Below are 14639 nucleotides of genomic sequence, written 5' to 3' on the forward strand. Positions count from 1 at the left end.
TTCTCTATAAAACAAAGCATGTCCTGAACAAAAAATCATTATACACACTTTATTGTACTCTGTTTCTTCCATATATGACTTAGTGTCTGGAGATATGGGGTAATGCATATAAAACGAACACTCTTCCTATTTTCAAGTTACAAAAAAGAGCTATAAGAATTATAAACCAATCAAACTATATAGAACCAACTAACATTTTGTTTATTAATCTGAATACCCTGAAATTTTATGATTTAGTTGAATATAAAATGGCACAGATAATGTATAAAGCACAAAATAACTTGCTTTGCCCCAGTACTCAGAAGCTGTTCAAAGTCAGAGAGAGTCAATATGACTCTGTTTCTGTTAGAGGAGTTAACCTGTGGAATAGTTATGACAGTGATTTAAAAAGGTGTAGTTCATTTTCCTTGTTTAAAAATATGTTTAAAAATAGAGTATTAGAAAAATATATATATCAAGAATGAAAAGAGCAAAAAAAAACAACCTCTTGATTCTTTTGCTTTGATGTAGTTACTTATCTAAGGTGGAAAGTTTTTTTTTTTTTCTTGTTTGTTTGTTTGTTTTGTTTTTTCTTTGTTTTATTATTTGCTTCGAGCCCTGTGTACAGGAGCTGCATGCAAAAAGATCTTTTGTTAAAAGGGTTGGCGTAATAAGCAAATGCTTCAGCCAATACCTTTTGATTAGCCTTGTCTCGTGCTTTCTTGCTTTGTGGTAGATCTTTGTTCTGTCTTCACTGAGATATTTGAATGCTAATCAATAAAATCAAATCAAAACATTTGGGCCTCAAGGTGTAAATTTACTCTCCTGAAACTCATCTAGGCTGTTATAAACACATATTTTCATTGTTTGAAAAATCCTGAATTTATAATCCATATTTTGACCTATGAAAGACACCATTACTTTGTGTGTGCAGTGCACTTAGGGTAAATTAATGGCACTCCAGAGCGATCATTACAAGGTCGCCATTATAAATTATGAAAAAGAAATGTCACATTGTGCTGCTTTTGATTGTGATTACCAGTCCAAAGGAAAGAAGAGGGTTGATTTTAGTCTTCACAGCTTTCTTGTCAATAGGAAGAGGAGAAAGAAGCAGGAAAGTCCTGGTGGAGTAAGGCTTGTTGTATTTGATGCATTAGTTTAGTTAAAGCCATAAAGATGTGATAACCAAAACCAAGTGTGCCTAAAATGCACTTTGATAAGGAGTCTAAATGCTGTCAGAGAGCAAGTAAAGGTCAGTTAATTTGTGTAGTTCTATGAAAGCTAATTTCCATTACTGAAAAGAAAAGAAAAAACAAAACTCACAATTGAAAAAAAATAACAACATGAAAATGTTGACTTATGGATTTTTTTTTCAGTGGTGGAAACAAGTTTTGATACATCTAACACACAGGGTGCTTTACACAGGCATAGAAAGGAGTACAGCGACACGTTTAACTATGCTTGCTGAAGTACCACGACCACAATTTATGGACACCTGCAGTCGTTCCGGTGTTGTGTTAAATAACAGAAGAAGAAGGAAACAAAAACAAAACACCAGCCCACTGTAATCTCCAACTATGCTACACAGTTTTGCCTCATTAATCTCTTTTATGTGACATCCCCCTGGTGATAAATACATGAACACGATAGCCTTTCATGTTGTACTGTTTAGGCCCAAATCGGCTTGATGTTTGATGGCCTGCAGTGACGTGAAAAATTAAACCTAACGTAATGAGCCTGCTTTGAAAAGGAGTAGAAAGTACAAATATTTGTTTAAAAATGGGTATAGTACAGATACCTTAAAATTCTACTTAACTACAGTAATGAAGTATTTGTACTTGTTACTTCCCACCTCTGTTTTCCACTAAGCAGCAAACTGTTCATTATGGTGGTCGCTTTGTCTGAAAGTGAACCAACAGTCAGCAGGAACCTGACAACCAACAGTGTCACCAGCTCAGCAAAAAAAGTGCATGTTGTTCTTCAACTAAGAGTGATGCAGCTACTTAGCTGGATACAGACATAGTGGATGAAGGTAGACAGTGGCCAGGCGAAGTGTGTGAGTCAATATTATGGATTGTGTTTGTGTGTGAAAACAACACTGACTTGGATTAAAAAGTCAGACAGCTGCCTCGTCCCTTCTATCATAGTTGTCATTTTAATGCACATCTCTGATAATGGCAGTTTAGCTTTCCTGCTCAGTTAGGTTGTGCTTGGGCTTAAATAGAGGTTCTTGGAGACATTACATGTTTGTCTTGCTAGAGGATCCAGAGATTGTGACCAAGACTGTTACAATTATTTGACATCATTACCCAGAATGCAGTATGATTTAAAAACAGCAACAACTGCAACAAAATAAAAACGATGGCTGCCTTTGTGTGCAAAATTTATTAAACATTTTATCCCCCCCAAAAGACAGCTATTGTTTATTTTTTTAATATCACATCTAAGGGGCTGGTTGTAGGCTGCAATTGTATTAACTACTCATTAAATGATCCACTAAATTGTAAGCTAATGTCTTAACCAAATTCCCCCCCCCCCCCATTTCAGATGTAAATATAAGTATCTCTTAATAGAAAAAATAAGAGCACTCATTAAAAAAATTTTATGCTTATAGTTCAGTGCAGCCATTTCGCATAAGAGCATAAGAATAGAAAGAATGGCAATAAAAAATAATAACACACATCAAGGAAAGAGTTAATACCCACTTAAACAAGGACACAAACACGGTGTCAGGCTTGCTTTCAGCACCACAAAGCTATTCAGAAAAGATGGAAGTGAATGAAAATCTCCAACAGATTAAACAGAAGTAACCACACATTTTTTCCACGCAAAACCATGGCAACACCTTCAGTAATGATTTTTTTCTTTGTTTTAACTATGTTTATTACATTTTTTCCCGAAACATTAGGCCATTTACAAAAATAAAGTAGAAATAAAATATTCCAACATCAGTGACGATTAAAAAAAGATAAGTTAAGCAAGACTCAATAAAACATAATAAAACAAAAACAGTCCCTTAAGCCCAGTCCCACTCCCACTCACTACCAGACAAGAACTATACTGGAATCAATAATTTCTAAGGCAGGAGAAAAACTAAAAACAGTAAAATATACGTACTGTATGCAAATGAATAAATAAATGTTATATCACCAACACAGAAAAGAGTACAGTTATTCAGCTATAAAAAAGTTAGATGGATTTAAGTGTCTGTGAAGGTTCTCAGTCATCCAGGTCATCGTAGTCAAAGGAGCTTGCAAAGAAAAGCGTCTGGACTTCTTTAAGTTACTTGAAGACGTTTCACCTCTCATCCGAGAAGCTTCTTCAGTTCTAAGGCCAAATGGTGGAGAGTCCCAGATATAAACCTAGTGGGAGTATCCCCCCACAGAGGGACAAAAGGACCCCCTGATGATCCTCTAATCACCTGAGCCAAGGTGTGAAACTGGGTGTGGGTCCCAATCAGCCAGAGTTTCGGGTGTGTTCATTGTGAAACCTGGCCCCACCTTATCATGCGAATTCCTGAGGTCAGATGGCCCAGGATGTGAGTGGGCGTTAAGGCGTCCGGGAAGGGATCTCAAAACTGGATTATAGATGGCAGACAGTTGGTGTTGTAAACCCCCGCCTCTGTTCAAAGATGGTCGCTCACAGTGGACATAGATGGCTTCTTTCACTCCTCTTTCAAACCATCTGTCCTCTCTGTCCAAAATGTGAACATTGGCATCCTCGAAAGAGTGTCCTTTATCCTTAAGATGCAGATGGACTGCTGAGTCTTGTCCTGTGGAGGTGGCTCTTCTGTGTTGTGCCATGCGCTTGTGAAGTGGCTGTTTGGTCTCTCCAATGTAGAGGTCTGGGCATTCCTCGCTGCACTGTACAGCATACAGCATTGTTAAGTCTGTGTTTTGGCGCCAAAACACAGACTTAACAATGTGGTGTACGCTGTACAGTGCAGCGAGGAATGCCCAGACCTCTACATTGGAGAGACCAAACAGCCACTTCACAAGCGCATGGCACAACACAGAAGAGCCACCTCCACAGGACAAGACTCAGCAGTCCATCTGCATCTTAAGGATAAAGGACACTCTTTCGAGGATGCCAATGTTCACATTTTGGACAGAGAGGACAGATGGTTTGAAAGAGGAGTGAAAGAAGCCATCTATGTCCACTGTGAGCGACCATCTTTGAACAGAGGCGGGGGTTTACGACACCAACTGTCTGCCATCTATAATCCAGTTTTGAGATCCCTTCCCGGACGCCTTAACGCCCACTCACATCCTGGGCCATCTGACCTCAGGAATTCGCATGATAAGGTGGGGCCAGGTTTCACAATGAACACACCCGAAACTCTGGCTGATTGGGACCCACACCCAGTTTCACACCTTGGCTCAGGCGATTAGAGGATCATCAGGGGGTCCTTTTGTCCCTCTGTGGGGGGATACTCCCACTAGGTTTATATCTGGGACTCTCCACCATTTGACCTTAGAACTGAAGAAGCTTCTCGGATGAGAGGTGAAACGTCTTCAAGTAACTTAAAGAAGTCCAGACGCTTTTCTTTGCAAGCTCCTTTGACTAGATGGATTTAACTCATGAATTTGACAATACTTACACAGAAATTTACATTTGTAGAAAACAAACATATAAACCCAACAAAGACAGCAATCTATTATGAATGTAGTGCCTGAAATCAGACCAGCATTTGTCAAAAAGATGTCTTTTTCTTTGGAGATTAAATGAAGCGACATGGAGATGAAGGTGGGGTCTGAACTTTTTCATAGGAGAGAAATACGAATATTGCCAGCAGTCATGGCTGGTTTGATATACTGTGCCTGGTTTCTTTTGACAGGGGGGGACATCAGATATGTCCTCTAAAAGGGCTAATCTAGGTGAAGAGGGTATCTCACATCTGACAGTCCTGCATATCCTCTCTTATTGAGCACCAGTAATCTTTTAGTTTATTGCGTGTCTAAAACATGTGGATAAAGCCATCTGTTTCTTTTTTACACCTAGAGCAAAGATCAGAAGTTGATTCAGGAATGATAAGTTGAACATATTGCATCTTACCAGCACAAAAGCTGCTGTGCCAGGGAAATCAGAGCTACACAGGAAATAAGATTTCATGGCAGAGAACAAAAACAAAACCAAAAAAATATCTACCAACTCATCTATGGGAGTTTAAGCAGATTTGTTTTGTTTGGTTTCCAACTGCCGAACGCTTACTGACTTTTGTTAGTCACTGTGATATGTGTGTACAACAATCATTGTTCTTTTACCTCAAACGAACTTTACTATGAGGAACAGTTTCTATTTTCAGCCTTATTTCAGTTGACTTTATATTTAGAGGTCTAATATAAAGATAGATAAAGAGTTCCTGTTGCCACTAAAATGATGCATCAACAAGGGTATTGCCAAGGTTACAGCCACACTCGTACATATGCATATTTTAGGTTTTGCTTGTCTTTGCCTTTAGAATATGAATACAGTTCAGTTTCTGCAGCACACAAAAACTCATTAACTGACCCCCTTCATTAAATTGCAGTCATCAAAAAAAAATTGAAAGGTTTAGCACCATCATTCTGATTATATTTGCCATGTTAGGATATCAGAAAAACAGTTTTTTGTGAGTAGTATTTGATTTGTGCTAACACTAACACTAACCTTTATCAGTAGGAGTCTTATCATGCACGAGGGTGCTTCTTACCCTTACATCACACTGTTTGCCATCAATCCCTGTAAGTACATTGATGAAACAACTCTTCTATTGCAGATGTTAGTTAGGAGTCATGGAGAGGAGAAAAAGGTGGGAATCACTGAAGATGATAACAAAGGATTTCTACCCTCACTCCTTAAAGGAGAGTACAATGAGGAGGAGTCTGCAAGATCTTTCCAGGAGGCGCTCAAATTATGGAGGGGGAAGAATGATGGAGTCTGGATACCTGCCAGACCAGGTACACTAAATTGAACTGATTAAATTTACCCAGTGTTTTGACACTAATGATAATGAGAACATAATATTTATCTTTTATTGTTTTTTGTTTTTTTCAATTTCAAAGCAGTTTTTCTTTGTAATTCATAGTCTTGGAATGGCTGCCACTGACTAGCACTCTCACCTTTCAGCAAGGTCGTCTCTGGTTCCTTTCTGTGTGGAGTTAGTATATGCTCCCTGTACCTGTGGATTTACTTTGGGTGTATCAGCTTCCACCCATGGTCCGAATGCATGCTTGTTAGACTAATGTTAGGTCAACTGGTGACTGTAAATTCTTCCAGGTGTAAATTTTGTTGGGAATGAGTGGTTGTGCATCTCTGTTTGTTTTAATGGATCTGACCAGGGTGTATCCTGCCTCTTGCCCAGTGACAAACAACTTATGGTTCAGTCACACTAAAGTGAAAATAGGATGGCAACCTCATTGTGATTAGGAAAATGCAGTGGCTGGTGATTGCACTGAATTTTTTTCACATTCGGTTAACAGCAGGGCTCGGGATGACCACTTTTGATTGTGATTGTATAAGTTGTTGGGTGGGAAGCAACATGTATGCAAACAGTGGTATTTTGACTTGGACAGACTGCAGTGACTCTCAAACAGACTGTTAAGGGTTTGCAAATAATTGCCATCTATTCACATTGCAGTCAACTGGATTCAGTCTTGGAAACAAAGTGAATGGACTTCTTTAACTTTGGACTTCCAGGCACCTTGTTTCCAAGGTCTTTGTACCACCATGCCCTGAATGACTGAGAACCTACACAGACAAATTGGGAAAGATGTTGGTTGTAATATATTGTACACATCACCTGCATATCAAAAATTATGCTTACCTTTTATGTGAATGTGACATCTTGGGTATAACTGGGAAACACTAGGAGCACTAGGAGCACTGCTCTTATGTTTTGATTGCTTCCTATTTGCTTTTGTACTAGTTTTGTTTTCTAAAACTGCATCTCATTAGCGTTAGATTCACAACAGGTTGATCATCCAGCATGAGCGTCAACTGTAAAATATCACTTTTGATAGAGGGGGACTTGAATTTCTAGAAATAAATGACATTTGTTTTTTGAGTTAACTTTACAGCTCCTTAAAGATATTTGAAGTGGATTTGAATGAGTATTTTTATTCTCAGTTATTATTTTTGGGACCCAAGATTTTTCTTTAGCCCTGGCTTGAACCTCTCTCCACGGCTGAAAAAACAATCCTTTACGTTATTAAAACTCTGTTGTACCAGAGGATAGGTGATCTGCTGGAGGGCATTTGAGTTGGTTTGCACTGGACCATACCCTGTATCTATTCTATTTCTTCTTCTCTAGTACCACCTCCTCACTTTCCACTCTTGTCAATCTATTGCTGGGCTCGAATACTGTGCTGAAAGTTAGTTGAGGATTGAAAAGTAGCAAACTTCATTTCTGCATTAATTTAAAAGCCAGAGTGCTCTTTAAAAGTGCTTAAATGCTAAAGAAAATTATGTTTGTTTTTTTTTATCATGAAAAGTGGTTGTTTGAAGATTAATGCCATGTTCATCCTATCTGCCTTCACTGCTGAGCTTGTGTGTGTGTGTGTGTGTATGTATGAACATGGAAGCATATGATGTTTGGTGCTTGATGGAAAAAAGTTGAGACCAGCTCAGTTTTGATTTGTCATCTGTCACACCCATGGCACACCATCTGTCGGTATCAAGCTTCCAGCCTCCATTCCGTCGCAGTGACTTGTAGCTAGTTGCTCCTGCAACACACACCTCCTGCAGTGGAGTGGAATAGAATGTATGTGGAGCACTGCATAGCTTCACTACCAAGCTGCAGTGTCTAACTACGGCTATCAGATTAATGTATACACTTACATTTGTATTCAGCTTTTACCAACAAATATATTTTTTTCTCAGCTCTTTCTTTTTCCTTCCTTTGCATTTTCACCTACTTCTCAGTTTTCCTGCTTTCCCTCTCCCTGTATCTGCTCTGATCTGGTCTTACAGAAAGTGCTTACCACTGCAGTAGGAGGGTAATCCATGGCTGTTGCATATTGAGATAATGAGAGGAGTGTTAGGGGTGCCCTACTCCACACCACAGCACTAGTCGCCTCAGCTTTGTGTATGCGTATGTGTACACGCGCAAGTGTTCCAGGCAATTTTGTGTCTTTTCACAGATATTGTGTATCTGCATCTGCAATAATGTTTGTGCGCTCAGGTTTATGCGGGTGTGTATTATTAGCACTATTATTCCAGGTTCTGTATATGTGTCTAGGTGTTTGTGCTTTTTATTAGACCTCCTATTTTCTCTGCTTTACTGCGTGAACAGACTCTGCTCCTCTCTCCTTTCGCTCTGCTCTGCAAATTGCTACTAGCCCCTCCAGCCCTAATTATTTCTGTCAGGCCAATGGCACCCAGGCCCAATTTAAAGCTTCCACTGAGGACTGCCAAAGTGTCTGGAGTACAATCATAACATGTCTCCTTCTTATTTCTATCTTTTATTTTCTCTCATGCGCTCACTATGTTCCTTTAGTATTTCATACATCTTTTTTCTTATTCCCACAGGGCTCTCTCCTGTCTGTTTGTGTTTTGGCACTTTTGGCATGGTGACAAGGTGTTTTCTCACTTTTTGAGGGGAGTGTGTTGAGAAGCTGCCGGATTATGTTTTCCTGCTACCTATTCTACCTTTCTGAATCTTTTTTCCTTTGGGGCATTTTTTTCCACCTCTTACATCTTAACTTTATTTTTGTTTGATGTCCCTCTCCCCATTTCCCTCCAGTATCAGTGTCAGCTATGGCGACCCAGACTGCCCTCCCTCCAGACAGAGAAGCTGAAGGACAAAGAAGAGGAGGGGGGGGAGAGAGGGTTCCTGTCAAGGTGAAATTCACAAAAAACAGCCTTACCTACATGGACAGATTGCTGCTCAAGAAGCACCGGAGGTACAGATAGAAATGTGCATGCATCACACATATAGTTAATATTCAAAACCATGTTGAGGCTTCTGTCATGAGCTTCAGGCAGTAGGTTCAGTGAAAAGTTATGCTTCTCCCCTGTTCGTTATTCCTTGCAAATGTTTTATTGTTTAGAATGATTTCGAGCTTTAAAAGCAGTATCAGCTCAAAGTTTTGGTTTTGATTTATTTATGTTATCGTGTATTTGGCAACAACTTTTAATGCTATAACCAACTGCTGTGACTTTTCCTTAAATTATGGCTAAATGGTATTTTGGCGTTTTGTGTAGGCCAAACGTTGTTATTGATGTGTCAGATGTTTGTTTAGTTGATCATATTTAGATCAGTAAAATGAAGCTTAAGATGCTCACCCTACCTTAGCATTCTTTGTCTATTTTAGGAAAAAAATTAGGCTTTTGTGCTGCATTTGTTCAAAACTGCACGCCTTCTTTCTCTCTCTCCCCTTTTCTTTCTTTTTTAAAATTAACGGTGTCTAATAACATTACAGGCAGGCAGGATCGATAATGTCTGCTGCCTAGCTCCAACATGAAGGTTATCATTTTATTAGCCATAGCTGCTTACTGCTACCTTAGTGATAACAGATGGCTAGTGTGATTATTGGGTAATTGCTAATAGTTAGGTTAGATTAATGTGTGCAGCAGCCAGGTTAACAGTTATAACCGCTTATAACTACTTCAGTGTTCCTCACAAAATTCTTCATAATGGCTGGGGTGCTGGTTTTTAAGATGCTTTGCCAAGTGTGTTGTGCTGCTGTTCATGTGTTTATGGCTTTGTTCCTGCCTGTCTGCAGCTGTGCTGTGTGAAAATGTTTTGTCGACTAGAGGACCTGAAGACAGCACTGTTGGTTTCAAGGCTGTTGCAAATGAATCAATGCAGTAGTAAATCTAAGTATTAATTAATAGCAGAGTATACATTTTTTAACTAAGCTACATGTGCTGCCTATGATACCTATGGTACAGACGTATCATTGTCACCAGATAGTTGTCTCACATGTATCTGATGACATCTCTGTTACGCAGATACAACCACACGATCGAGTTTTTACATCAACTTGTCCTTGTAGCATCATATACACCCTTAGTTTCTTGCTGCCTCCAGTAAGGGGGTCAGAGGTATACCACGCTGTGCACAAACACACACATACATAGATTTGTTATGATACTTTTTGTTACCACGGAACTTGTTTCTCTTGCTTCTCTGTGGTCTTCATAACCAGCCGATATAAGTCACCAGTGTATAAAGCAGTTTCTTACTACTTATTGTGCAGTACACCGCCTGCAGGCTTGGCTTCAGCAGGTCCCATTATTACAGCCTTTATTTAACCAGCTTCTTTTTGGGCTGAGTAGTCCACTGGAGAGCAGGTCAGGGATGAGGCAAGAAGAGTGCAGTTTCGGGCCCTCCGACTGCCTGAGCAGGAACGCTCTAAGTCCCCAGCTGTAGCAGTCTTTAACTGTGGAATAGACCAGAGAGCCAATCTAGAGTGCAATAAGCCTGCAGCGGTGATGGTGGGAGAGCTTAATGGAGAGACAAAGAGACTGGCTGGTAGAAAGAAAGTCGAGGTTGAATTTTAACAAGCTTCAATAATAATGGGAAAAAGACTGAACGAAGGAAGGAGTTTAGTGGTGGAAAGAGCTTTAAAGAATTCACTAGAAGTGCTCAGCTATATTAGAGTCATAACTCTACCATCTTGGTAGATTTGTGCATGGCCTGCAGGTTACAGAAAGCAAGCTTGTGACCGGGGGGGTGCGTCAGTTTGATTTCCTGAGCTGGCTAGGCGGTGTGGTCAGGGTAAGCGAATGCTCGTTCTTCCATCAGCTGCCAGAGTCAAAGTATCTGTGATCAAAGCACTGAACCCTGAAATAAAAGTCTGCACAGGCTTATATAGAACTGACATCTGAAGTGACCCTCACCTGCATTTACTGGCTGGTTTAACTGTGCTAGATGATTGCAAAATTTAAGACCTGAGCCTGGCTTGATGTAAGGTTTATTGCAATCCCAAAAAGTAGCTTTAAAGCACTTTTACATTGTCAAAGTACAAAAGAAAAAGAAATATTTCATACACCATATTATCTTTATGCACCATCAGGCAGTTTGGTCCAGGCTTTCTTATTTTGTATAATTTAAAATAGGGTGATAATGACAAAACCATTAGATTATTAGTTCATACATAAAAAAAGAGAAAATTATTTTTAGAGATCATCTGCAGGAACACTTTATCAGGGCTGGTCACTGCTGATCACTTGGTTGAAGGTTTTCTCCTCTATCTTTATTTCTTTTTTTTACTGCTCTCTAGCGAAAGCTTAAATGTGCAAACAGCCTAAGGCTAGTAAGTGAGGCTACATCATGTGAAGTACTGTACTGTTTGCAAGAAGAAGAGAGCTAGCTTGGTCCATGGAGAACTAAGGAGAGGCATACAGTGTTCAGGATTAAATAAAGTAATCTACAAAGTCTGCCGCACATTTCCTGCAGTGGGAAGTTGGGGTATTAGTGTGTGTTTTTTCCTTTCTTTCTTTTTTCCTTTTTTAAAAAAAAAAAAATCTGAATGCAGCAGGCTGATTTCACAAAACATAAGGGAATAGTGTGTTGGACATATGTAGGTATGCATCTGTCAATCATTCAGCAACAGAATGAGGTGATAAAGGGAAAGAGGAAAACATGACACTTAATAAGTTACTTAAATTGTTACTTAAATTACTTTTTCTGGCTGGGGTCTATCCTTATTCACTGTTCTAAATATGATTTCTGTGTTTTCAGAACACCAGTTGAAATATACCCATCATCTCAGGCCGTCTCTGCAGATCAAAAATTTCTGCCTGCTACAACCGCTGAGGAGACTCCAAGCAGTATTAATGGTAATACACATGCTAATATGTAACTGCATAAAGAAGTACATCTGTAAGCCTATGAACATCTGTTGACAAACAAATGAGGGACACAATCATACTATGTTCAGAATTGTGTATTTTTTGCTGTACACATCACTTTTCTGAAATACATCCCAGAACCAGGCTCTCTACCAAACAAATAAACAGCTCAGGACTGAGTAGTTTGACAGATAACACAAGTGCAAATCTACACACACTCCAAACACACACTTATACAGAAACACACAATGGCAAAATCTTTCCCTCTCAATGGGTCAGACGTATCAGTACCTGCCCATCCAACCGTGGCACTGTGACGGGTAATCACTGGCTGTGATTGTGTGGGCAGAGGGCTGTTAGAGGTGGCTCAAGCCTGACAGGGTAAGGAATGGGGTGAGGGGGAAGTCAGCCTGTAGTGTGGAGCACACGATCTGGAGCTCATCAGTCAGTACTAGTGTCCTGACTTTTTGCCCCCAGCTGAGGCTGAAAGGAGACATATACCAAGATTAACTCTCCCCTTCCAAACCTCTGGACTCGGAGGCTGTCAACTGCCTCTCATCATATCAATCAAGATTCACTCTAAACCGGACCTTGTTAGGATCTGCAAGTCCTTGCTTTCCCCCCTTTCCGAATAGCTGTCTATCTCAAATCTTTCTTTAGTCAAAATTTCCTGTGTTTACAGCAGTAATGATTGATAAGAAAAAGTCACTCAAATTCTCTTTAAATGTGTTTAATAACAAGAGTTATTTCAGAAATAAATATGTCAGCATCTCTCTGCTGTGCCCACATAGTGATTCTTACAACAACGTACATTCTTACTATCAAAATGACCCAGAACAATTTATTTTGAAGGAGAACCTGATTGCACACCTTATTTGTTGCTAGACAGGAACTGCCCTTACTTTATAATGCTTAGAAAGCTATTAGAGGACCAGACAGTTTAGGTCAGGTCTTGGTGTTTATGACCCTGAGAGTTTAGTTGTTTAGTTTAAAGTGGATTACACCACTGTATCCAAGTGGTTTTAACTGTGGCTACAAATTGTCTATTTGACAATGCCCTGCCCTTGAATAAACTTCCCAAACAGAAGGTTTCTTAACCTCCTTTATCCCAGAGCTCACTTTTTTGTGCTTTTTAATCAAAAATGAAGCCAAATAGTTGATCATTTTCATATAAAAGAATAGCATTGACTGCATATCCCTTTTTTGAATGTATGAAATCATAATAAACCAATACAAACTCAGTTATGCCTCAACAAAACTGCACATTAAAGCCAAAGACCTTCTAGAAACATGTCTGGCAGCCTTTTAGCCATCTTGATATGATTCTAGGACTTTTGAAACAGCGTATATACATTTTACTTTAGATAAGCTTTAACCCTTTCACGCATAGTGGTCACTACAGTGGACAGCTATTCAAAGGCTGTTCTTGTATTTGTGTCAGTGTTGATGGTAAACATGCACAAAAACCACTACATCTGACACTGATGTATCACTCCATACCCTGCCACCCACTCAAAATGTATGTTGTCCACCTAAGTGGACATGTAAAAAACTCTTTGAAAAGTCCATGTTTAAAAAATGAAGTTCAAAAATCTTTTTTGTTCATGCCTAAAGATGAATAAAAAGTCCTAATTGAGGTTGCCATAATTCACGCATGAAAGGGTTAATTTCAGTGGTCGTTTCGACAACAAATATTTTGTAGACTTTGCCCAAAATGACGTTTTAAAAAGCTTTTTCTTCCTGAATGTCTTTGCCCTCAGATTTCAATTGAATGCCATGTAAATGTTGGTCAACTGGAGTTATTGATGTGAAAATGCATGCACTTTAATTTACAGGACTGTTCTTATGTAAACTTTATTTTGTTTTGATTCGCTGTTGTAGGAAATGATACAGAGCTTTCAAGATCTACACTTACATATTGATAGACTTAGATTTGCACATTTATTTACAGCTCTTACCTGCTTGTAATAGAGAGTCAAGCAACTCATTATTCCTTCATCATTTCCATACTCTCAAATCAGTGAAGTGCTAATTATATTCTAACTCCTTTTATAATAATAAAACAGTTATTCATACTACAGCTTTCATTTCTCTACTCACAATTTAATAATTGATACTTTGTTTTGGTTATATGCAGATGTGAGGAAGACAGCAGTGTTTTTTCTCCTTTTCTTTTTGGGAAATGTCGAGCTGTTTAGCAGCTGATAAACTATTCCTTCCACCTGCTTCAAACTTTTCTAATGCATGCAAATTACAACAGGTTGCAGAATCTCTCCTCCTCTCCTGTCTTTGAATATAAAAGGGAGGGCATTGTGTGTGTCCATGAATAATAAAAGCTGTTTTCTGGCGGCATGTTGGGAGCGCCCCCTTCTTTTAAATTCTCATTTTCGTGAGCTGTCAAACCCATGTGGTGATGTGATAGAAGGATTGTTAGTGAGGGAGAGAAGAAGAAGGCAGAACAGCATCATTAGCAAGAGTGAAAGAATGGCAAATTAACTGATAGAAAAGGAAATTTCATGTATATTCATGTGCCAATTGTGTTGGTCATGATAGGATAACAGTATAACATGGTATACTGTTTTGTATGTTGCATAAATAGCCATATAAACGGTAATGGCTTGTAAATATTTGCTTGACATTAAAACCTGTCCCAGAGATAGTAGACTATTACAAATGTCTGGTGTAATTTTTTGAATGGGAAAGTAGTTTCCTTAGCAGTGAGCGCATTACTCAGCTCCTGCTGTGTCAGCAACATAGGAAGACCTAAGTGTTCACCTGTATCACTGTGGCCTCCTTTACATGTAGGAAGAGATTAGAAAAGAAATGCTGGTATCAGGTTATCATGGCACGTTCATCAACATGTTGCTGATGATACTTCTTTA

The 14639-nt window shown here is 39.1% G+C and overlaps 1 protein-coding gene across 1 annotated transcript in view; it reads left to right on the plus strand.

Moving 5' to 3' along the window:
• zbbx (zinc finger, B-box domain containing) overlaps positions 1-14639 on the plus strand; it is a 79816-nt gene that overhangs the window by 38224 nt on the left and 26953 nt on the right. The window contains exons 9-11 of the mRNA XM_084950979.1: positions 5738-5918; positions 8702-8861; positions 11648-11745. Of these exons, the coding sequence (XP_084807105.1) occupies positions 5738-5918; positions 8702-8861; positions 11648-11745 (439 nt within the window). The remainder of the gene's footprint in view (positions 1-5737; positions 5919-8701; positions 8862-11647; positions 11746-14639) is intronic.

This window comes from Perissodus microlepis, chromosome 14 (genome assembly GCF_051167445.1).
Source record: "Perissodus microlepis isolate ML-2025 ecotype Zambia chromosome 14, ASM5116744v1, whole genome shotgun sequence".
Lineage (NCBI taxonomy): Eukaryota > Metazoa > Chordata > Actinopteri > Cichliformes > Cichlidae > Perissodus > Perissodus microlepis.